This window comes from Coturnix japonica, chromosome 4 (genome assembly GCF_001577835.2).
Source record: "Coturnix japonica isolate 7356 chromosome 4, Coturnix japonica 2.1, whole genome shotgun sequence".
NCBI classification, from domain to species: Eukaryota; Metazoa; Chordata; class Aves; order Galliformes; family Phasianidae; genus Coturnix; species Coturnix japonica.
The window spans coordinates 71,957,104-71,983,432 of NC_029519.1; the positions used below are offsets into that span (position 1 = coordinate 71,957,104).

The 26,329-nt window shown below is 37.5% G+C and overlaps 1 protein-coding gene across 5 annotated transcripts in view; it reads right to left on the reverse strand.

The window, feature by feature from the left end:
- Nucleotides 1-26,329, reverse strand: part of C4H4orf50 (chromosome 4 C4orf50 homolog) — a 69,754-nt gene that overhangs the window by 23,762 nt on the left and 19,663 nt on the right. For 4 of the 5 annotated variants that reach the window (XM_032444133.1, XM_032444131.1, XM_015862734.2 and 1 more), the window contains 5 exons: nucleotides 26,111-26,167; nucleotides 25,554-25,730; nucleotides 19,829-20,071; nucleotides 18,290-18,685; nucleotides 7,738-7,791 (listed from right to left, as the gene is read on the reverse strand). In XM_032444133.1, the coding sequence (XP_032300024.1) occupies nucleotides 18,311-18,685; nucleotides 19,829-20,071; nucleotides 25,554-25,730; nucleotides 26,111-26,167 (852 nt within the window). In that variant the 3' untranslated portion in view covers nucleotides 7,738-7,791; nucleotides 18,290-18,310. Of the gene's footprint in view, nucleotides 1-7,692; nucleotides 7,792-18,289; nucleotides 18,686-19,828; nucleotides 20,072-25,553; nucleotides 25,731-26,110; nucleotides 26,168-26,329 lie in introns of all 5 variants that reach the window. The other variant, XM_032444132.1, reaches the window with a different exon arrangement.

A 26,329-nucleotide genomic window follows, 5' to 3' on the forward strand; every position in this document is an offset into this window, starting at 1 on the left:
TTGTATCTTTAAACATACATTTAGGCAACTTTGGTAATGTGGCATTAAAGTGTGCATAGAGTATTTGCATCTCTGTAGTGATATGTTAAGAAATGTATATTATCATTAACCAAGTCAATATTTGCTTTCTTAAACCCCAGGCAATCAAGTCTGTTCCGCCTTTGCTGAAGAATCAATGTTGTACTTGGCCACGTGTCCAAATTGAAGCCATTAATCTCTCTCATTTGTCACCTTCAGATTAAAGTGGTTTTGAAACCAGAGAGAGTACAGCTTGCTCTCAGCACTGGAACAAAGCTGCAAGGCTCTCAGAAGGCTCTGCTTACGTGTAAAGGATATGAATTGAGTGTTTTATGAATAGCACCATAAACAAGATGGAAATTGCCTGTGTATACATTCAAGCTTTGCTCTCACCAGAATTATGATCTGTAGTTTAATTTTTACTTTAACAGGAACTATTTTATTGCTAATAAGAGCATGCAAATAAGTACTTAATACTCCGTTAACAGCAAGTAAGTTTTGGTTGTGTTTTTTGAGACTGTATGATTACAAGAACAAAAACTACATGGCTAAAAGTACTTGGCTACAAAATTTCCTCGTTTGTTTTAGTCGCTGTTGATTTTGTTATTGGCAGAGGGTTTGTTTGTTTAGTTGGCTGCTTTGGGTGATCTAGTAAATGTGTATGTTTGGTGGCCCTGCTTGGCAGGGGGGCTGGAACTACATGATCCTTGAGGTCCCTTCTAACCCAGGTCATTCTGCTATTCTGTGATTCTGTGATTGGGTGGTTTGTTTTGGCAAACAATGCCTTTTAAAGGAGCTTCCTATTCTATGAAACTTAATTAGGAACAAGGAAATATATCTTCTATTAGTCAAATTTTCAGCATTTTAGTACAGAGCATAACTAGGGATTTATCACATGTGGAGATATATGTGTACGAACAAGCCATCTATCTATGGCTTAGAATTTCTTTGTAACCTGGCTTCACACACATTCACTAACTGGTTCTCCAAATAATTGAGGTCCAGTCTGGTAAGAGATGAGTCAGTGTGTATGATACATGGAATAAACCATGGTATATAAATTCCTGTTCATCTGAGACACCCCACAGAAGAAACGTAAATTTCCATCTAAAAATATTCCACCTATTATAGGTAAAACCTTTGTTACAATTAATATAGGTATATATCTCCTAGCTAAAGTTTAAAGAACAATTTCCATCCCTTGCTGAGTAGCAAGCTCAAGAAAGGTCAAGCTCACAATTTGTCTTCTGCAGCCCAGAAGCGTATCTACACTTCTTGCATTTTTCTTCATTCTGCATCTATCCCTTATGAACTCTCTAAAGAACAACACAAGAGTTTAGGTCAAAGATGTATAAAAATTAGCCTCTCGGTGTCCAGGTGGGGCACAAGAGATAGAACATTTGTTCTCCAACACTGAAAAACACAATTATAACTCTCTGCAATATGTTGGATCATCTTGTCCCTTTTTTGATGCCAGTCAGATGTTTCTTATAAGAACTACAAAATAGAGAACTATTGCAGATCAACGCTCACATATCTCCCACTTTTATCTAGGATAACTAGTTTACTTCATCATTAGCTTTCTATTTGCTTAGGATCACAGAATCATTAAGGTTTGAAAGACCACAGAAATCACCCAGTCCAACCATCAACCCATTGTCACCAAACTACTAAATCATGTTTCTCAATGCAAAATCTACCATTTTCTTGATCACCTTCAGGGATGTTGACACCACCTCCCTGGGCAGCCTGCTCCAATGCATTACTGCTCTTTCTTATAACAAATTTTTCCTAATTTCCAACTTGAGCTAATCCAACCTATGAGGATTCTCAGTTTCTAGAAAACAAACCAGAGACACCTGCAATTTGAATACTGATTTGAAATGCTACATGGTCATTTTTTTTAAAGACAGTTTGCAAATAGAAGAAGTATTAATTGCAAAATGAGTAAGTTTCCTACAACTTTTTCTGTAATATTACTCATTAAGCAATATATATATATATATATATATATGTATATATATATACATACATAAAATACAAGAAAAAGCTCTTTGCTGAAGTAAATAAGTCCTTTGACTTGTAGGGGATTTGGTTGAGGTGGTAGAGATTGCAATACTTTGTATAGCATGTAATATATAGACTGGTTAGCACCAAGAGGAGCTTACTTGTGAGAAATGCAGGTCTTTTTACATTCTTACCGATTAAAGTCTTAGTTTTCTATTTGCCATTATTTAGAAAAGTGAACAATTCTTCTAGCCAAGAACCTCATGGCTTCATCGCTCAAGGTTTTGGCTGCAAAGAGCTCAGGAAAAGTCATAAAGTTCTTTAAAAATTAAATTAGTTCTTTAAAAAAGATATTACAGTTTTAATCTTTTAAGGAACTAAAAGTGTCAAATCAGACTGAAAAAAAAAATTTCTCTCTCTCCTTTGGGAGAGAATACAATAATATTCTGGACTTCAGCAATTATCCTTGACATAAAAATATTTTGATATAATGGCTTTTGAGAGAGCCTTATCCCCTTCACAGGATCCACAAAGAGTGATTTTTTTATCTGTGGGATTTTCACCAGAAATAGAAAAAAATATATCCTTATATATATTTTAATGACAGCTGCACTGCAGTGGCATGGAGTAAGAGTCCCTGGGAGCAGAGACCAGGTGGAGGGGCCAAAGGGGCAAGTCAAACAAATCTATCCTATGGCCATATGGTTTATGGTATTTCTATTGTCTTTTTCATATTCTTATCATCAGGACACACAGGTAGGAAGGCAGAGAAAGGAGACAGTATCTCCACTGGGAGAAGCTACTGACTTTCTAAGGACACATGCAAGGCATTGACATGAAGAGTAAAAGGTCAAATGGGCTATGGATTTTTAGATCACAGACAGAAGCAAATAATAGGACACAATTAGGACATCTGGGGAAAGGAACATACAGGCAACACAGCATTGGTGATGCTTTCACAGAATATAGTCAGGGTGAAGCTCAGAGAAATGGACCTAACCTCAGTGTACTTACAACAATAACTACAAATTATGTCATTGGAGAGCTGCCATAATAGACTCCAAAGATGTGTCAGCATTCAAATCTAACAAGCATGGAAAAGCCTGACAAGCAATAATGCTACCAAGAGCAAAGTGACCTGGTCTCACCCCACTGCTCATCCTGCCAAGTCAGGATGGACTTGGTGTCTGCTATATGGGGAGAACTACTAATCCTAGGAGAAACGAAAATGCATCTTTAAGGCACATCCCATGTCACATTCTGCCCTGGGAACAAGCCAATGAGTGCCAGGAAGTCCCTGAACAGCCAACAGGCCAAGAGACCTGGTGAGTTCTGAGCAATTTACAGAAAAACTGCCAGGAAAATAGGTGTGCACTGCCACATACTATTAACTTGCTTTGTGCTTTTTATCAGAGCAGAGTATTTTGTGTTCATTCTTTCAAATAACTTCTAAAAATTGAAGAAAGCATGACAGCATTAGAGGTGTTCAGGGAGCAGCACACACATTTCTATCAAATTATGCAGTTCACTAGTTCCTCCACATTAAATATTAATAGAATAAATAATGTCATTCAAAAAAGACTTGAGCTACCTTGTACTTGCTGAATTCATAGCAGTCTTACACAACTCCTCATCTGCATATAAGCATGTAAAAAAAATAAAAACAAAAAGGTACAAGATATTCAAAGTCAGACTGGACAAGGCTTTGGAAACCTGATCCAGCTTCAGATGTCCCTGCTCATAACAGGAGAGTTGGACTAGATGGACTTTAAAGGCCTCTCCTAACTCAAACAATTCTATAGAACCCACAACTTGTTTAAAGGATTTAATATAGGACAGATATTTGCCTTTGGTGTCTTAGTCTTAGATGGATATTAAAGGGTGATCTATGTTTCATAGAATCTGCTTTATCATGATATGATTAAATAGATTCAGATGGTGGCAAGCAGATTCTTTATCAGAGCTGGAGATAAACAACACAAAACCTCTCTGACCCTGGCATCACCGCTGTGTCCACATGAGTGACTGGAAATTGTCCTGTTAAGGGTTTCTCATGTCTCATTTCCATCGTCAGGTTCAAATCCACCACTGAGTGCCACAAGGCAACCAAAGACCATAATGTGAATTTAACAACTTAAAACCCAGGATAACTATATTAGGCTAAATACTGTATTCACTACTCTTTACCACCCTTCTCCATACATGCATATTTAGGTAACAGACTTGCTTAAATACCTTTAAATAATTGAACACCTTTAACATTCAGGCAACTCTAATTCTATTTTAAAGCCAAAGATAAATTTCCAGTCCTGCACAGGAAGTTGTCAGCTTGTTCTGCATTACGGAAAGCCATAAGAACGCCTCCAACCAAATCAGAGTTTCTCGTATAAACGAAATGCTGCAGGTTCTTGCCTGTCACTTTCTTACTGGGGCTGTTCTGAAATAGCCAAATTTTCTTCTAAGTCAGTGTGCACATCTACAGCCCACTCAACTCCGCTTGGTTATTTGGATTAAATTTCAGCTTAACGTGCTGAGGTACAACTTAATGCACGGGAAGCAATAGATTTCATGGGTACTACACAAAGGATCTACTTTTAGGGTAATGCTGAGCAAGAGCTTCATCCATGAAATTGTAATTTCTGCTTGCAAAAAAAAAAAAAAAAAAAAAAAAAAAGTTCTCCTGAGCACCACAGTATAAATGCTGACCAAAAATCACTAGGTCACTAGGTACAGACATATGGTAACCATGCATCATAATTCTCTCTTAATATGATGAAGTACAAAGTTCAAAGACCAATTAAAACAGCCTAAAGAACTACTCCTAAATACATATGTGTATATATAAATATATCATGAGTCACTTCAGGTAATACATGCATAAATTCAAATGGCAGAATGACTAGAAGTAGTGACGTTGCACTCACTGGGACTATGGTTAGAGAAAGAGGACAGCAAAATTATTATTAATTATTTAAACTAATTTTACATAGTTGTGGGAGAATAGACTACAGATGATAGCAACAGAATACATTGTGTAACTTTAACATTGTATCAATACCGAAGTACTTTAAAGAAGACAATGTACTAGGTTTATATTTGAAAACAGTGTTTCCAGATGAAGCTCTGGGTGAGGATGCACATTTATTCTGTGTTCAGTTTTGGTCCCCTCGCTACAAGACACAGAGGCCTTGGAATGTGTCCAGAGAAGGGCAACAAAGAGGTGAGGAGTCTGGAGCACAGGCCTTATGAGGAGCAACGGAAAGAACTGGGATTATTCAGACAGAAGAAGAGGCTCAGGGGAGACCTTATTGCTCTCTACCTGAAAGGAGGTTGTGATGAGATGGGGGTCAGCCTCTCCTCCTGAATAATATTGATATGACAAGGGCAAATGGCTTTAATTTGTGATGGAGAGGTTCAGGTTGGACTTCAGAAAAAAATGTATTGTCTGAAAGAGTGGTCAGTTGCTGGAAAGAGCTGCTCACAGAGGTGATTGAGTCACTGTCATTGTCCCTTGTGTTTAAGAAACATTTAGATTTGAAGAAATGTGGAACTCAGAATTAAATTGATGAAAGTGTTTGGGAAAGATGAGCACAGCAGGAAGAAAAGAAATACTCTAACTTTCATAATGAATCTAATAGCACGTGTCCCCTCCAAGAGCAATGCAACCAAATAATCAAAATATGGACTATGAATTATAATTTCTGTAGAAAAATATACTACACAAGTTTTCAATAACTATATAAATATAAATTATTGTATCTGTTGCTGAATATAGATTTTCTGTATCTTCCAGGTACCAAAACCTACCACAAATAGGAATAAATCCAATGGTTACCTAACTTAGATCTTTGATACTTTAGTTTGCTACAAACTATGCATGACCTTAGTAAAAGAGAAAACTTCTCTCTTTTAAAAGCAAAGTGAAAGATGACAAGGCTTAAGAGTGTGAGTTTCCTAAGTGTGATTACAAAAACAAGCATTACATGGTCCACGTGAAGGAGAATTGTTGATAGAAATCGGATGTCTGAGCAACAGTGTACAACCTCTCCAATTCCTGTCACAGTCCAAGTGTTGAACCAGAACAAATAATGAGCTAGAAATTCAGCCCACCTTTGTGAATAGGAAATACAAGTAAATTTTTCAGTAAGAGTGAAAAGCAATTTAAAATAGTTCCATACTAAAGTATCTGGATGAAATATACTTCTTCTTAGTTTCCTGTTGGTTTTTTGGTTTTGTTTTGTTTTGTTTGTTGTTGTTGTTGTTGTTGTTTTGGCTTGTGGTTTTTTTTTTGTAAGGCAACATGATTGATTATGCATCAGTGACCACTGTGCAAAAAATGTCAAATCTGTGTTTGTCACCAGAAATGGCTACATTGATTTTATTGACTGCTGCAGGAGCAATGTGCGCTTGGAAAATTAACACTACTAAAAATTAACATACAGAGTATTCTCTATCCAAATGAAAGTATGGAAAAAAAAATAAAAATAAAAAAATTAAAAATATGTAATGTTTTTTTGTGATAAAATATGAACTGTTCATTTCTGTTAAAACTCTATTGTTTTTTATCCTGCAATGAATGCCATATTGCAACATCCTAATTTATCTTCTACAGGTCTCTCTAAATGGCAGCCTGCCTTTTCCCACTGTTTTAATAACACAGAACAAACCAACTGGCAAAGTGATCCCTGGAGAAAGAATGAAAACCATACAGAATACTATTATCATCAGCTTTTCAAAGCACTAGCAGAACACTAATGCAGATGTTGGAGTTTTCTCCCTTTTGGTGAGGAAAGTCAACAGTGTTCTCATTTTAGCATAACATTTCACCTGAATCCTTACAGCAAAGTCAATTTTCAACCCACTGGCCAGTTCAGCACTGAAGTTACAAAGTTATTTCAGCATTTGCTTTAATGCTTTGATTTAATAAGGATGTATATTTCCAGTATCAGTATTTCTTCAACAATACTGTGAATTTCCCCATTATCTCTACAGTGTAGCAAAACATAAAGTTCTTCATCTCAGTCACATTCTTCTGACATTAGCTATACAGTCTAATTGTTTTCATCAACTTTCATGCAATAATAGGATTATTTTAAGCAAAGAAAACTTTAGCAGACAAAATAGTGAATGAAAAGAAGCAGGTGTAACAACATAGAAGAAAAAAAAACAACAGTATCTGAAAAAAATAGCTGCTAACTTCTCAGCACAGGAGTCTGAGAGAGTAACACTTAACCCTAAAAAGAGTGACTGCTTTCCATAATATTAAATGAACATTCTGCCATTTTGGGGGGCATAAATAAATCTTAAAGACACAAATACTTTGGTTTTAAGTGTTCATTTCAGAACTGGCAGCTACTGAAAAAAAATAAAAGAAGATAAAAAAGGGAGAAGGAATCATAAAGTTGTTAGTTGTGCATACACAGCTCTAAAGAACCAAAAAGAAGTGATTCTCATTTCATTTTATGTATTTAGACAAAATTCAATTTGCACTTAATTTGTGAGGTTGAGGGTTTCCAGAGCATAAAAATAGACTGGAGTTGCACAGAGAAGAGGGTGACATGATAAATATTTCCTGTGGAAGCACTTACCTGGAATTAAAAAGAAATGGTATCCCCTTGTTTTCTAATTTATTCCACCTTCCCCTTTTACTATAATTGCCTGATTTACCTTACAAGCTCTGATAAGGGACTCCAATTGTATTATCAGTCATACCTCCGAAAGTTTTGTCTGTGCTCCAGAATTGGCCCAGCAAATATTTTCTCTTGCCTAAAAAATGGAAAACAAAAAGAAAAGAAGAGTAAGTGGTGATTTCTGTTAGTAATTTTGGAGTAAAAAGGTTTGAGAACTTTTCAAACATTTTGCTTTATGTATGTCCTGAAATGACTTAGGAAATGTGAGTACTGTAGCTATCAATAAACAATGCTGTTGTTTTCTAGATAGGTTCTTCTGTAAAACTGATGCTCTACAGTGAAGACTGATACTTGAGTAGAAGTGCAAGTAGGAGGAAAGGGAAACCACAAATAAGAGCCAAGGTATGCTATGAAAGCCATTGGTTAATAACAAAGTGGTTCTTAACATAGAATCATATGTTTAGGTTAGAAGGGACCCTAAAGACCACCCAGCCCCAACCTGTGCAGTAGACAGGGCTGCCACCCATCAGATAGGGCTGCCCAAGGTCCCATCTAACCTAGCCTTGAGCACCTCCATGGATGGGGCATCCACAGCTTCTGGGGCAAAACATGCAATCAACTGGCTAGCATCCTTCACATTGTAAATAGCAACGTGCAGAAGTCTAATGTGGGTTCAAAGAGAAACTTGACAACTTAATCAAGGTTTACTGAATGAATACGAACTTATACTGCTTCAAGAATTCACAGAGTTGCAAATGATCAAGGCCTTGGAGGCTATCAGTTTGCCCTGGTCATTTCCTCTAGGTAACAGTTTTCAGTTACTGTCTTTTATTAATTTGCCTTTCCTAGGTGTGACCTGGTGTGTGCCTGTAGAATACAGGAGGATGTGACCATGATTCCTAAAACAACTGCACCAACAACTGGAATGGTGCAGCTCAACTGCTGATAGGATGTCCTAAGCACGTGTGAGGTACCACTCAGGCACAGCCTGTTCATCCCAGCACTGGCACCACCTGCAGCCCAGCACCTCTTTTATCAGCAGCAGCAAATGTCATCTTGAGATAGGAAGGTCTGAAAATGGCTTCAAGGCATAAAATAAACTCTTAATGTTGTCACTCCCCTTAACGACTGCTGAAGATTCAGATATTAGCTGAGTCAAGGTGGCACACACATCAGGAATGAAACAGCCGTGATCTATTTGGATCAAATCTTAAAGAGCACAGAGAGCTCTAAGAGCCATGGCAAAGAAAGCAAAACTCAGTTTAATTTGTGCTAGCAAATCAGATAGTACTTCTGTCTCATTTAAAGCTACTTCCACAGAAGAAATTCCACAGCTGCAACTGAAGGGACACAGCAGTAACATACATCAGCTCTCTGTGGAAAACAAAGCATTGTATTTGTCATAGCCCTATAAAAAGGTCAGCAGCTGAAAGCACACGTTATTTGTCATGGGGTTTCCTCAATAGCCAGGTGAGTAAACAAAATGAATGCAAATTCCTGCCTAGACAGCATCTGTTTCTTCATTTTGACACGTTTCTTCTACCTTCCCCAATAAGCCCCTTGGCATCCAGGCTGTGTAGAGCTGCACACATGTTCCCCAGCCCTGAACACACAACGTGTTTTGCTGTCTCATTATTTACCAAGTCTGACTCAACCCACCTGAAGCTCTCTAATTCTGGCTGTTTTCTGTGGAGGGACAAAGGCCTTTAGCATGCTGAGATTGAATTTCACATGGACGATGCAAAAGAACTGTTCATGAAACTCTGCAGAAAAGGGGTCACTGGCAGTGGAGGGATGAGAGAGGTACAGTCCTAAAACACCATATTCTTATTTGTAGTATTTTCTTTATTTTCTTAAATTTGCAACCTCTTCTCCCCCCTCCCCCACCCCCCCCCCCCCCCCCCCCCCCCCCCCCCCCTCCCCCTCCCCAAGCCCGCCCAACCACCACACCTCTTCGAACCCCAACCCACCCTACCCCCCCTCCCATCTCCACTCCGCCCCAAACCTACCGCCCCACCCCCCACTTCCCCCTCTCGCAACCTTCCCTGTCCCCCCGCCCCTTCCAACTCCCACCCCGCCCCACTCACGCTCCTCACCCCCGTCACCTCCCCCCCCCCGCCCCCCCCCCCCCCATGAGTTAGCCAAAACAACTTACAGTGAAAGTTCTCTTCACGCACCTTACAACATTTTTTCTGTTTGCTTAAAGAAGAGTGAATACTGAGACAGAACCAGCTTAATTTAAGACAGAGCTGGCATGAACTGGAGCCCATGACAGTTGAACTTGCAGATCTGTGTTCATACAGCATTGTCAGGCCCAAGGGAGAAGCAATGATTACACTGTTATTCTTACAGCTTATCTTTGCTTTCCACTCTCACAAGTAAAGTTTATTTTTTTAGGGCAAACTAACACCTAACAATACAGAATAGCAAAGTTCTTCTCCACTCCTTATTGCTGTCTGAAGAGTAAACAAGAAGAAAAGAGGATATTCAATCCCTATCCCAACCCACACAGGAATTAAGAGTACTTAGAGGGTCTGGCTAAAATGAGAGATGAACATGTTTGTTAGATGTAATAATGTATGCCCATATGGAAGGAATAGCTAAACTGTCCTTTCCTGTAAAAGAAACTGAACAGATTGCCTAGAAATAGGCAGCTCCCATCCCTTTACAGAGAGAAGCAAATACCATCCAGATGGAAATTATCAAATGGATCTAACAGCTACATTTTATTCCCATGTGATCTTCAGCCTACTTATCACTCATTATACCAGGAAAATTATTTTCCTTATATCCCAAGTGCAGACAAGAATATCATTTATCATATGCTCATCAAAATATCTGTATTGAAGAGTTCCCTGATGAGATATTGATTTTTCCACACAAAGAGGGAGAAGGTGTCCTTCCAATGGAATATTCATTTAATATCTGTGGATTCCCATTAAGTTCTACATATGAACAATGTCCATGCTGTTTCTGTGGCACAGCAGCCAACTGCGCATCATCTTCCTGATGCCCAGTGTGACTAAATGTCTTTTCAGCACTTCTAACCTCTTGCTAAGTTTTACAAAAGTTCATGTTACAAAGTCCGAGATTCTTCATATATTTATGTTTTGAAATGAATATTTGAATTGGAAGCTTGCATTAATAAAAGCATAATTTAAATCACCAGAGATCTTTGTCTGTACATGATTATATATGGGCATGTAAAATCAAACTCAATAAACGAGGGTATGTTTTGAAAGGCTTAAGAGGAGTTAGTTAGCAACTAAAACATAAAGAACAATAAATCTTGATATATTTCCTTCTTACAACTATGAAAAATCACCATAACAATGTGGCAAAATGTCATAGTTGTGTAAGCATATGTCCCCATAAATTTCTTATTACATTTATGAATGCTTATTCTTGTCTTATTGAGTTATATATGCTCTGGATATATACTTTATTCCAGCATTAAATTTCTTTTAGCTTGAAAACCTACAGCAGCACAGGTACCTTCTTTTATGAGGATATAAATTTTAACAGTTGTGGCTGACTGACAGGATTAAAGAAAAGAGCATTTAATCTATCTGGGCCATGTAACACTGTCTTTTTTCACATTAATTATTGAACATAAGTTTCAGCTTGTGTCACAGACTATCAAGCAGGCTTTATAAATTAGGCAATTAAACTAGAAGTTGATTTTTTAATGGTGTGAACCTAAACATATAATGCTGTGTTCAGCTGCAGCCAGTCCCAAAATATCAAGGAAATCATTAGAAATCACAGGAACAATGTTGAGAGAGTGAAAATGAACATGGCACCCATACACCATCCAGGCCTGAGGTCTGTGGTACAGTGTTTTAATCTCTTTCAGAATATAGATGATGGATGGGTGGGTGGATGGATGGATGGATGGATGGATGGATGGATGGATGGATGGATGGATGGATGGATGGATGGAGGTAAACTTTGCAGTGTCTGGGAATATAATGGCACTGGATGCATAGGATTCCCAATGTAAAACACTCAGATGGAAATGCAGTTCTGATGATTTAAAGAACAGGATGGCAAGCAGATTCAGACTTACTAGAGATTCAGATTTACTATGACAATATGACTTAGTAATCAGTCCCAAACCAACCATTTTGGAGCAGGAAGAAGCCCCTAACATTAAGCTGCCAGAATATCCAGGAGAGATGTATTGCTACAACTTCTGACTAACTGCGAGCTTGGAGGTAGTAATTCATTTTATAGCATATCACATGATATTACAAATAAGTCTTACAGACAAGGCAACCTCTTCTAAGGGAAAAGCTGGTTTAGGAAATAAAACATGCATGCTTATAAATTCAAAGATATAAGCTATTATTCTTAATACTGCTGCTCATGTAATAACCTTGTTCATATACCACTGATTTACAACAGGTTTAACCTACTATGGAAGTTACCCAGTACTACAGAAGAAAGAAAAGTATGTTTATTTCAAATGAGAAGAGTGCTTACTTTCATGCTAAAGTTTAGATTACATTTTTTTTCCAAGGACTACTTTTAAATTAAGGAAGAGCTGCCTTCTCAAAATGGTTTATTAAACTGAAGGATGTGTCTTGACAATCACATTATTCTCTCTCCAGTGTTCAGTTTGCTCGTGCACAGGGCTGCACTCATTCTTAGTAGACATGTCATCTTCTGGAGACTTGAAAGAGTCTGAGCAACTGCTTTTAATTTAGAAGCAGCAGAAGCTACTTCTATCCTTTACAGTCTGTAAAGCTCCCGGGGAAGCATACCACTAAGGATTTCTTTTAATATCACCTTACTTAGGACAAAGAAATTAAAGAGAAGAACACAAAAGAGGTCAGAAGCCCTCTAAAGGAAACATGTGCTTACATGATTTCCCAGAGGAATGGTAGCGACTGCAGGTGTGAATCCACTGAAGAAAACTTACCATAAGCCAGGCTGAATCCACACACTTGAATACAGTGTTTTATAAGCTGTTACCCTTTTTTTCCGCATTGCTCTATTTTACACTAATCATGGGGATATGCAAGTAAAGAGTAGTGCACAGTTCACAGATGAAAAAGAGTGAATTCATCTTATTTTTATGCAAAAACTCCTAAGTATTAGCACCAGATGTATGCTCAGTGCCTCACTTGATGAATGTCGTCTCTGATCTCTTGCGGCCCCCAGAGAATTTATGTCAGGTCAATACAGGTTCAGATTTACATACACCTTTTATTTCCCATTTATTATATTCATAAACTGTTACCTAAATGCCTTAAAGTGAATTCAAGCGCTGAAGAATATAAATAAAGACAAAAATACACAGATAATCCATGGAATAAATACAAAAGAAAAGCCCTCAGGCAGAATATTCAAAAAAGAGAACATCATAAAACAGACTATTAAAGTCAGTTATCTCTTCTGAGACAGTAGCTGTTTAGGACACAGGAGGAGGATAGGAATTACCTTCCCTTTATTCTGCAGACCTGACATTCAAATTTCCCCTTGTCTCAGCTTTACAGTCAGTGAGCCGAAGGGTCAGCTCTACAGTGTGGATTGTAGTGCCTGTTTTAGATCTACACAGTTGTGAGATTAACCCTGTCCTGTAGACCAAGCGCTGATTTCTCTTCAGGACTGTCAGAGGCATCAGGAAATTGGCTTCACACTTGGTGTAAGGAATCCCACTTTCTAGATCCCAAATTAAGCATAATTCAAGCTTAGTTAGTAAAGAGATGATTACAAAGTCCCTGCCTCCCAAACAGACATTTAACATTTTCTGCTTTGAAGGTTGATAGCATTGGCTGAGCTGTCCTAAACTGAAAGTTGTTTTCTGAGATGAGAACAGCTCTGTGCACCCCAAGGTAAGCTCCAAGCACAACTGTAAACTACCAGTGTCCTCCAGCTACTGCCAAAGGCAGCCTCACCCCTAGATTTAGTTTAAAGCCCCCTCACCAGAAGGGACTGTCTGCAGCCAGATGGAAACTAAGATGTGGCTGCTGAGAGACAGAGTCCTCAGCCTACAGATGGGAAAGCAGAGAGGTGTCACCCAGCAGATGGTGGGGGCAAGGCAGGGCACAAGTAGATGGCCACGTTCTCCCTTTCTAGCTGTGGCTCAGAGCAAGAATCATTTATAACTTTTGGCCTTAGAGCTACAAAAAATGGCGATGTTCTCTAGGTGCTTCCCACTTAAAGAACACTTTGCCAGACAGCAGTATGCTGAGATGCCACACTATTCAAAGCTTATCACTCTTGTCTAAAAGTAGGTAGTGCAAGTCCAACCCTAGTGAACCTCAAGGAATCCTTTGATGAAATTCCCATTTACTCTGCTCCATGATCGCACATTGTGACAGAACAGGTAAGACCTTAATTTCTGATTAATTGTTGATTAAATGTTTTTTTTTGTACGCCACCAAAGAATCATAAATAAATAAATAAAACCACACCCTTTTATTTCTTTCCTTGGTCCTTTGACCTCAGTGCCTGAGAAGCCAGGGTAACAGCTGGTCTGGGTCACCAGATTGAAACAGAGCTGCTGGAGCATGCCATGAACCTGACCCATCATCTGTAAAAATATCCTCAAGCTTTTTACTAGAGTTCAGACTGTATTCAACAAGGGTGCAAGTCAGTCTAGCTTCCAGTACAGGAGCAAAAGTTCAAGATTTTAGGTGTATAAAAACAAGACACAAAAAAGTGTTAAGAATATTTTATACAAACACTGATCTAGTAACTTTTCCCTATTATTTTATCATCATTTATGCCAATCCCCTGCATTTATACATGGGTAAGGATACAAATGTTCATAAATATTTCATCTATATTTATATGTAAAGGAACTTGCTGTCCTATGGTTCACCATTATACTGACTGGTAAGACTGGGGACACAGTCTGGGGAAAGACAATATTCTCTTTATTCACAAGAGAAAGCTGCTGCAAAAATGACAGACTTAAGTCAAAGCCACCAGCTGGCTGGCCTGCTAAGAATACAATTGCACAGATAGATCTGGGAGTATCTTGGCTTAATCAGACCATATGAAAAAGGTCAACACTGAAAAAACCTTCCATGCATTATCTGGTTTTAATATGGGGCTTTAATATTAATCAGCTTAAGGACTAAAGGAAAAGGTTGTTTCTAAGAAGATACTAGATAGCATTCTTACACACCAGAGTTGCCACCCAAAAATGTAATTTATTAAGGACTGCAGAAAATATAATCGTTGGTTAATCATTTTCACAGATTTTCACATTTTTATTCTGACCCATAAGAACGAGTCCTGAGCATGAGACTGTTACCATGGTCTGAGCCTCCAATGTCACCACTGAATCTTGTATATTCATAAAGATTTTTACAGTATGAGAAAAACATTAGATAGGAAGTGATAGGCTTCCACAAGAACCCCTTCCCCTTTTCTCCAGGTGTTTTAATGCCGTGAGAACCTAGAGCTAATGGTGGAGTCACTTCCATTAAACATTTTGCTCCCTTTTTTGCCTGAGCTGCACCATCATTTTGTTTTCTAAGTTTATCTTTCATCTAGCCATTAAAATACACTGTGTGTGTTATTTCTCATTACTTCTTCTATGTACTGCATATATATATTCTATTTCTAAATAATACTTCTGAAAAAAAAGAGAGAGAGAGAAAAGAGAAAACTGCTGCTAAAATAAGATATTTTGGCTTTACTACTGGTAAGTTCAAGCATGGAAAAAAGATCAGAGCAAAGATTACCTGAAAGTGTCAACAAGAATGAGTTTGACATGAACTGATGGTCCTAGCTAACAGCTTTTTCATGTTTCTAACAAGTTCTTTGTAACTGAAAGAGTCTTGATGGAAAACAGGTTCTGAGAGCACTGGTTAGTAGGATGTATATTCATGTCCAGTTTCCTTCTAGGTGTGCTGATAAACCCATCAAGCTCAGATAATGCCATTTGACTTGTGCAGTCCTTGGATACCAAGCAACAGATAATTAAATCAATTGTTCAGATGTGTTCTTTAAGCATGCTGTTTCCAACCCTCAGTTTAAAAAAAAAAAAAACCCAAATAATTTACAGAATAAGAGGAAATATTAATCATTCTGTATGAATCACTCAGCAAGCTCAGACTCCCAAAAAGCTTCAGCTTGGCAGGACACCAGTATACAAACCATCTGGCCTGCCACTGTACATCTTGGAGCTGGTTTCTATAAATGACAGTGTTTAAAGAATTTGAAAGACCTTGTTGCTGATGTAAACCATCATCTAATCTTGTACATCAATTAGTGCAAAATAATTTGGCATCATATGACTATTATTTCTCATTTGCCTATTCAGTGTTGAGATGAAATGGAGTAGGAGAGAAGTTTAAAAAAGAGCCTTTAGATGTTCCATATTTCCTATGGCTGTTGAAGGTAACACTACAAATGAATACTGCTAAATTATTAGCATTCCTCCACTGCAGTATCTAAAATCTTGCATTTTTACTTAGCAAATGTAAAAAGCAAATGAAACAGATAGAAAATTTAGAACTGTGGTATCTCCACAGATTTAATTTGTTGTTGCTGTTGTAGGAAGAATGTATTTCTCAAAGAATTAAAAACAACAACAACAACAACAAAGGGCTACAGGATTTTAATTAAAATCCATGACTTGCAAAGGAAAGCTACTAAGTGCCAGCAAATAATTTATGTGCCTGACAAATTTCTTGAGTCTACTACATATTATGCAGCTCCTTGTTGGTAATATGTCTGCAAGTGTCTGCTCCCACAACTACAGCTGTGTCTGCAGATCTTATTCAGGAAATAATTAATTTCAACAGAAGGAAAAATGGTGCCAAATAATCTACTTAGTTGTAACATGAAGCATAATAGATTAACCATAGTTATATTTGATAGAAAGAGACTGGACTGAGAAAGGCTTAATTTCACGGTAAGATACTATGGCATTTATGATAACAGGCAATCTTACCATCATACAATATTATTATTAATACCCTTATTATTAACACGCTTCATGTATTATCTATCATCTGACTTCTAGCTGACCTCAGCTACCAGTTAATGTAATTTACTGACAGCAAGATGAAGCTCCAAAAAGTTTCTGTTAAATGCTGATTTTCAAAGCATCGTTTTATCAGTATGAAAGTTATTGTGTCAAATAATGTGTTTTTAATTTCTACATCAGCCTTAAATAAGACAACTCATTGCAGGACATCAGATTTATCTTCAGAACCGCTGGCCAGCATTTGAAAGAATAGGAAGACAGATGAGAGCAGAATTCCAGACGCTGGATACTCATAGGTGCCTCTGCTTAGACAGTGCTTTCAAACATCACTTCCAGAGGCTATTTCCCTTGATATATGGTGTGTATTATCTAAAGAGGTTTTGGATGAAGACCAATTCAGTTACTGCTGTAAGCAATTGCTCTGCTACATTGCTGAGCAAATTAAGATGGGTTTCCCACCACAAGGAATGAATGCGTGCATTAATACTTCTTCAAAACCGATCATTTTGTTACTGGCTTTGGAGGAGCAGCATCAAACAAAGCAATAATGCACTATGGGCCAACTGGGGCTAATCAATGAATGCAGAGAAAAAGCACAGAACAGTGTCACAATTTAATGTGTGTTAAAAATGCCCTTTCTTAATAAAAGTGACTAAAAATAAAGACAGCTAGGAAATTTGAATAATTGAGTTTCCAAAAATATCAACCCTGGTTGGTAGGATTCCAACATAAATGGTACTTAAGTGTTTAGGGGATTTTGCAATCATGTTCTGTTAATTTTTCCAGACTCAAGTTATCTTGGCTCACACATACCTTCTTCCTGCTCCCTCTCAATACCTCAGATTTCATCAAAGGTTCACACAGACCAGATTATATCTATTTCTGAGTCAGGCTCACGAGGAAGCTATACCACAGCTATGCTAGAGCAGCTGGCCTGGCATTGCCTTCACTTGTGTTTACTGCAGGGGTTTGCCATCTCAGTATCCACCTCAGGAGCCCTGATGTTATGGTACTTATGATGACCAAGCAGTACCTAAAGAATCACTCTGAAACAAGTCCATTAAAACTGCTAAAATTAAACTGGAACTTGAACAAAGGGCTTAAAAGTAACAATTGAAGGATGGTGTTTTATGGATGCTGCCATCTACAGGAGCACAGAGTGAGTATCCTGTTGTCATTCAGCTTATAAATAATAATAATTAAAAAAAAAAATTAAAAAAAATTTAAAATCCCAAGACATTAAGGAACTACTAACAACATAAAATACTATCACATTTACATAAAGTAGGAATTTAGGAAGTCCATGCCACAATGTCTCTTTAGGTTCCTGTCACTCAAGCCAGATATTTCATAACTTGCCACTGCATGCTGAAGAAATGGGTTGCATATAAAAGCAAAAATAATTTAATACATTGTTTCACAGTTAAAGGAAAAGCAAATCATAGACTAGTGGTAAAGCAAAACCTGAGAAGCAGCCTGGCTGTTGAAAACTGCTGGTTTCAGTTATCTTAAGTATTCTAAGAAATCCTGATTGTAAGCACGATTAAAGCTCTTTTCCATGTAAATTTTCCAGACACCTCACACATCTAGCAAAACATTTTTGGTTTAAAAAATAAGCAGTACCTTTTATACGTACAAAGTAGTATGACAATGGGAATATTACATCTCTAAGATGCTTTACCTTGTTTTATTTCTGAGGTTTTTATTCTTTGCCATGCAGCTGATTTCCTCCCACAGGATTTTGACCTTTATTACTTGCTGACAACATGTCTGACAAAGAGCTTTTTGCTGTGGTAGCTGAGGTTGAGCCATCTGTTTTTTCTCTAGAGAGCCATGCATTATTTGTAATGACATCTTTCTGTTTAATTCCCTGGGGAATAGCACTTGCATGCTGATTTCCTATTTGACCCCCAAATGCATCATCCCATTTGGACAAGCAGTCCCTCCCCTGCATGGACCAGTCACGCTTCAGTGCGTCCTTCATCTCTGGGAGTGGAGGCCAAGGTGTTTCCTCACGAGTCATGGACAGGTTGGGGTCAGCCTTTGAGTTTGTATTGGAGGAGACAAATGAAGGTATCTGAGGAGGAACAAAGAAAAGAAAACATAACCTCAGATGTCCCAGTGCATTTCTGTATCCTGTAAGGAAGCATCTCACTCTGGACACTGTGGTTAGTTTCAGTTGTATCTTCCCATTTAATTCTACAGTAGGTCTGTGTCATCCTCTCCCTGTGATTTAATTAGAGCACACATGGTCTAAATGTATTAAAGAAATAAATCCAGGAATTATCAAAGATCAGGGTCATCAAATTGCTGCTTGCATTCTGCTCTCCTTAATAATTTTCCTCTGCAATATTTTCATCAATCCTTTTTATATATGGCTGTGATAAAGAAGACCACTGGGAAATCAGTTTAAGCTGTCACATATAGCCCCTGGATTAAATAATTATGAGTTCTATATGTTACCAGAATTCTGAGTCAACATTTTTTTTTATATATAAACTTCTTAACTAAAAAGAAACATTAGTGTCTTGCATTTTTTTTTTAATGTAATAGTTGAAAAGCAAAAACCACAAGCTGCTTGTTTTATTTCTTTTATTTTAATCTGAGCTAACAAGGAAAATTCAATAGAGCAATATTCATAACTGCTGTAGCTAACTGGCTCTAGTAATTGCAAACTCAAATTTTGTTTCTGTGTAATTATGGAGAGTTTATGTTGTCTTAGAGAGGGTGAAATCTCTCGCGTGTTTAGTTTAGCAGCAGTCTGTCACAAATGCAATTGCAATTGATCAACTTTGTTCTTAACAGGATTCCTGCAGTTAATGGAAATTACTATAAGAGCTTCAGGGCATAGGAATAATTGGATCACTAAAAAAAAAAACAAAAAGGAGGGATAAGAAGGTAGGACAGAATCAACATGATAATTTCTCTTTTTTTTTTTTAAACATCCAAAAACTTTCAGAAATAACTTCAGGAGAACGTATTCCATGATGGGAAAAAACCAAACTTTTAATCATTTTTATGTGTTTCATGCCATTCGTAGGCAATACGAAAATGCATAATGAAAAACGTTAAGAATCTGTTATCTTCAGCTTGCTTAAACTAATGATATATGCATACATCTCTGGAAGAGACCGTTCAAATATTTATAGGATCTGTAAAATGGCTGTCAAGAACAATACATTTACCTAAAATAAAAAGAACAAGAATGAACTTTACTGACCTGGCAGTTCCTCTGATGGTTTTGCCTTAGTTCCCGATGAAATGCTATGATCCTCTCTGGACTTGTTAATTTTACGGGAGAACTGGTGTACATATTTGGAGTGATGTGAGAACTGTGGATGCCATCTGCCTCTTGCAGAGAGTTTGCAGGTATTGACTGTGACATTCTGCTCACTCTGACCAAAGCCTCATGATTCTCTGACTGTCCACTGGCCTCTGAAATGACTGTGGAAGATGGCAGCATCTGCAAGACAAAATATCACTTTAGAAACTCAGGCTAGATGAAGCTTTCCAGCACTGTTCATTTTGAGTAAGTGGAAGCTGTTTCAATTATTCATTGTGAGAAATATCCACAGAAATCCAATGTAAAGTAATTATATTTATCACAATAAGATAATATACCAATTTCTTTAAGTGTGAGGCACTCATATCTTTCTAAAACAGAATCCTGCATTCCTCGACTCTTCCTCAAGATATAAAAATTCCAAATTTGCATCTGAGTATTTAGAAAAACTAGAAAAAATAGAAAAATACCCACTAATTTTAAAGGCTGCACAGTTTACTCTTGAAGGATTTAAAAATTTATAGTGTGTTTTTTTCACACATAATCTCTTACTCAGCAACAAATCCAGGTTTGTCTACCTAAGAATAATCAAGGAAGTTAAGTTTAATGGATTTTAAGAGTTCAGTTGCACAAACTCTTTGGCACATTGTCTTATTCCATATTTAAATTAATTTAATTGGTTTCGTTGTACAACAAAATTGACTTTGACACCATACAATGCTTTCAGAGCATTCTTCCAGAATATCTTCTATACTGAACTGATGTCACACTGAGTCAGAAATATGGCTTGATTAATAAAGTACTTTTTCATAACAGTTGCCAACAAAAAGAGAAGATTTCACTGAAAAGAAATGAGTATTACAAGGAAGTTTTGTCATAAATACAGATTTTTTAATGAAATAAAACTACAGATACATTATTTTCCTTGCAGTTGCAAAGAAAATGAATTTAATATTATTAATCGTACTTTCAGCCTTAATGTTTTTGTTTTTTGAATTACTTTCAAATTTAGTGCATCTGATCTTAAGTTATCACCTCATTGTCATTAATTCTCTTGCAGAAATTCCAAAAATGCAAATACTATAAATGTTAGAAATCAGGAATTGTTCTTTAAAATAAAACTCATTTTACTAAAGAAATGTATTGCTTTTTCTCTCTATGTCTTTAATAAGCATTAACTACATCACTTGTGTCCATTCAAAACAAACAAACAAAAACCAGAAACCACAAGGGATTCTGAAGTGTTATAATGGTGTCCATTTGTTTTGAATTGATCCCCCAAATATGACCATCATATATTGGCAAACGGATCTACCAAAATAAAATGCTATGACAGTGTAAAGAAGAACCAACAGTACGCAAATTGCTGCCATTGTCAATGGAAGAAGTTTTAGCATTTTGCAAAATTTAGAACCATAGAGCTTTATGTGTAATATGCAACTTGAAAGCAGTTCAAGAGCGGCTCCAATACCAGGGTCAGAGCACACAGATGCCAGTAGTGCTGCCTTGTCCTACAATCTTGGAGGTGACCCTAAAATCCTTACAGGATACAAGTTAGCCTGACCTGAGAAAACTCACCAGTCGTCCTCTGCTTACAAAACAACACTTTTGGCTCTTAGGCTCCCTAGAGAATGTGTCTTGTGGTTCCTAAATACACCAGTGCACTGGTGACCTGTTCATGGGGTCAGAAGTATGAACTGTGCTTGTTCACCTCTAGATCTGGTATGCTGCAGGACAGAACCTTCCCCAGGACACACCACATAAGGGGGTGTGAACGGCAAACACAAGTGATGGACACTGACTTTGATCCCCATCACACCTTACATTCTTGTCTCTTCATGATAAGAGCACTGAATTCTGGCCAATGATCCTATTAAGCACCAAATGCAATTTGTTTTGCCAGCTGAGATGACAGCTACTCCCTGATAGCAGCCACCACTTGTCTCTTTTACTTCAGGCTGAGCAGCAGATGAGACACAGGAGAACAGCATCAAGGAACTGAAGGACCACTCACATGGACCAACTTTTTCTCTGTGCTGATTATACAGATAGTCAGTGATCTGGATTGTGTTTGTTTAGGCAGGGTGGCATGAACACCCACTGAAATCCTAGCATCAATGCCATAGATCAGTTAGAAAGCAAAAGCCATACATTTGGATGTTCTCTTGTAAACACTGTAGCCAAAAGAATCTCCAGAAGTCCTTGGCTTCTATGCAAAGTTATGAAGGCAGTGACTCACCAGCACTCAAAAAAAAAAAAATGCTGGCTGGCTGAAAGTAGTGGAGGGGTTACAAAAGGCAGCCCTGACATGTTCTGAAGCATGAAGAGATTGGATCTAAAATTATTTGATGAGAATTTCCTCACTACGGGAAGCACAGTTAGAGGCATTCCTAGTGATAGATGAGGCTCAGCAGGAGCAGCACAAGTTATGGAGTCCAATGACCCGTGCAAAGGCAAATCACTGTCCTGCTCAGTAGGCAGGATTGCTGCTAAAGCTACACAACCATATCAAAGCTGCGACAGTCACACATTCCATTGCTAGTAAAAAAAGTTCTCTTTTTCAAGTTTTTTTCTTCTATTTCCCTCAAATATTCAAGTTACAAACCCTTTAGAGTTCCAGGAATACTGAATTCTGCTGAAGCCGATGTATCAAGAATCAGCAGAAACGTTGGTTATGAGTTAATGCAAACCCTGATGAGTGGAACTGCTACTACACTGACAAAGTGTTCACAGAAAGGTCTTTATATGAAAGCTGGTATGAGTGTCTCAAAAAGATTCACCTTTAGCATTCCATAAGGCTTAATGAAACACTAAAATTGACTTTATTTTTAACTCTATGGATGTAGCCAAGCATTATATTTATGAACAAAAATAGCAGATTTTTGTCTCAATGTGTATGTGTGAATATTTTTTATTAGATAATTATCACACTTAACTATTTACAGTATTAATTCTATTTTACTTTAATATATTTTTTTGTTTGTTTCCTTGAGCACTTTCACAAATTAACCCAGCTGGGATAAAAATGGGAGTATTGTGACATTCCCCCAAGCTTGGCAGAATGCAAATTCACACTTCTGTGTCCTTGAGAGGATGGCTTTTAAACAACAATAACAAAAATATATATATATTACCCTTTCGTACATTACAAACAGAAAAAGATACTGGTGTCATCAATAGAATAAAGTTTGATTTATCATGGATAATTTTAACTGAACATTTCATCTTACTAGAAATTCTAGAGTTTGTTTCAAAGTTAGTTTACTTATTTTAATCATGAATATTCTACATGCATTTACCGTTCTATTCTACTAGAGCAAAAACCACTGCTAAAATACCCCTATTATGCAGTCTGTCAGAAAACCTTGTCAGCCAGACCCAATTTCCCTATAAAACGGTGCTTACCTTGAGTATATTCCAACTTCTCAGTCACTAAAAATTCTCAGGACTCTCTCTCTACAGCCATATACATAATTGATCAGCTTTATCAGTAATTTCACTGGAAATGACAGGTTGCCCTTAACAGTTTTAAACCAATATTTCATATCCTTCATTATTTTACAATATTTTTGAAGGTCAAAGTTAACACCCCTCTGCAGTGGATTCCACCTTTCTTTAAAAAATGACTAAATAACAACCACCATCTTGGTTCTTCTATCTGCTTGGAATTTCAATCAACTCACATTTTCTGTAACATCAGAAAAGGAAGCCACTTCTTGTGAAAAATTTCCTGGAAAAGTTGCCTGGTCTTGATCAGGTTGGCCCCCTAAAGACTGAAGCCTCAGAGTCCTTCACTGTAAGGGACTCAGCTGGCCAATGCATATCTCTTTCTGACACATGTTACAACAGAGAGAAAATAACTTTTTAGACTTTTCTTATCACATCTAAATATAGATATAGAGGCAGATAAAATGGGCAGGGTAACTGTTTATCAGTGTCTCTTTGTCATCACTAACTATGGAATGAAGCAGAATAACTTCCAAAGATGTAACTGTCTGAACTACAGGAATCAAATGTGAATTGTATCTCACTCTAGGAGTCAGAAAATCTTCTGATCTCAGCACTAATGTACAAATTGTCTTGTGGGGAGCATAAGGGTTTATTATTGCAAGCATGTTTCCTTCAAATATGATTCACAGGAAAGTGGTAAGTGCCTTCTTGCAAAGAAGATATACACAGAGAACATTTATATATATATATATGTGTGTATATATAAAAAACATTGTTCTGTTGAAAAGTACCTCTGAGGAAATCCTCTGATACAAAGGATGATTAGGCTACACTGTTTTGCACATTTATTTCTATCCGTAAAGCACATAATTCACTGTACTGGACACATTCAGTTGCCTGGAGCTTTCTGTGTATGAGGTTTAAGATGACTCCATGAAAAGCAATAAAAAGTAGTACCATTTATTGTTACACTCATCGCACAAATCCCCTCTTGGATCTGTGAAAAGTGGGGAAATAGCCATGATGGCTTCAGATCCATTGTGGAAAGAAAGTACAAAATACATCATCAAATCAAAGGTTTCCTGTGCAAGAGAAATTGAAGTGACTGAGTACAGCAGTATTATCCATTACAACCATTAGTCATCTGAATGGAGGCTGCTGACATAAAATCAGGTCTGGCTGGCTCAGACACTTGTGGGAAAGAATTGAACACACTCCTGTTTCTCCACACACTCCCTAAAAGAGTGAGAAAATGCCTGGATTTACACAGTTGGCTATTAATAATAATAATAATAATTTTAGAAGAAAATTTGTCTGAGAAGCAGGCACATAATTTTTTACTTAACTATTCAAGACCTGGCACTGAATTGAATCCAGTCCTTCAAAGGGCTCTGCGATCAACCCTTCATGCATTACAAACTTGCAGTTGAAATCCATTGTTAATCTAAAGCAAGCAAGTCTGCCACCAATATGTAACAGACTTCTGTTTGTCTCTGGATCCAGAAATGAATAAAGCCAAGTGCAAATCTGCATGTCAAGAAGGAAAAAAAAGAAAAACATCCACCAAGTTTTCTCTGGAAGCATTCAAGTGTTAGGAAAGATTTAGAAGTTAAAATCTCAGGGGAGGAAAAAGAATGAACTTTCAAAGCAGTTTTATGTCAGTAAAAGCTGGGAATCTTAGATGTGAATATCACTGAGAATAAGAGTTGAAATGAAAAACATAACTCTTAAAGATGAAAAGTCAGTTCAGTTTAATACATGCCTGCAGAAGTCAGAACAGAATTGTGAATATGAAACATTCCCTTCTCTTTGTGATTGCTACTACTTTATATATATACTAAACTTGTAGCAGTGTCAACTGGATATTTTCTCACTACAATGTTTTCCATAGGAAAACTTATTCATGAAAACTTTTTTTTCTCTTTCCATGGGAACATACAAATCTGCCTTGGCAGGAAGGTTTTCCTCTCTTACATAGGGAATTACTTTCTGCAGCCAGCTGAAACATCTGAAGCCAGAATGGTCTGAAGCTCAGCAACATGTTGCTCAGCAAGAGCCAGGCTGTCCAGCCTGCTGCCCAGTCTGAAGCAATATTAAATGCCCATAGATATTTTATAACTATTCACTGAGTCTCACTAAACACTTCGCAAAAAATCACTGACAATACAGCAACTGAAACCAGAGGATCCTGCAAGGACATGCAGACGCTTACCTCTTGATTGCATGTAAAAGTGGCTGTGTACTCTGCTAGGGCAACGTCATTCACCAGACTTCTCACCTCTTCATCAAACATGGAGTTGTTAAATCCTTGACGGCGAAACTCGGCATGCATCCTGGTAATGAAGCTGTTCCTTTCCTGGCACTTTCTGGTCAGGCAAGCCAACTTAGCCTATGCAGCATAAACACATACAGTGATCTCATTCCCTGTTCAGACTGCAAAATTATTTTCTGTGTCTGGTGAAATTCTAAACGTTTGACTCAAAGCTGTACATTGTAGTCCTATACTTCTAGGCCTTTCAGGTGCTTCTGGACTCTGCAACAGCAATATGTACATACAGATAAGCTGGAGAGCGACATTCACTTTTCTATCTGTGAAAATCCACTTTTTCTAGCTATAGTATCAGCCAACCCTTGCTTAAAGCATAGGAGCAAACAGAAAGCAGGCACACACAGAGAACTGCTACAGTATGCTGAAAACAAAAGCAAGCCTGTAAACACAGGGATATCCCTTTGCATCAGTCTGCATCAGCCTTCAAGAACATGTATTACCTTTAGAGGAGCTAGTGTCAACACTGCTTCAGACTTTCTCTTTTGGAGTTCTCTTGTCTGAAAGGTTGAAAAACATATCACATTAATATTTTCAATAGTCAGTTAAGAATACTGCAGTAGTTTTTGGATCTTTGTTTTAGACTCGACTTCTGAAGCATATACTTCATATAATTGCAAAATTTTGTATCGCAGAAACCCTGCAGTAAAGCAAGGAGTTGT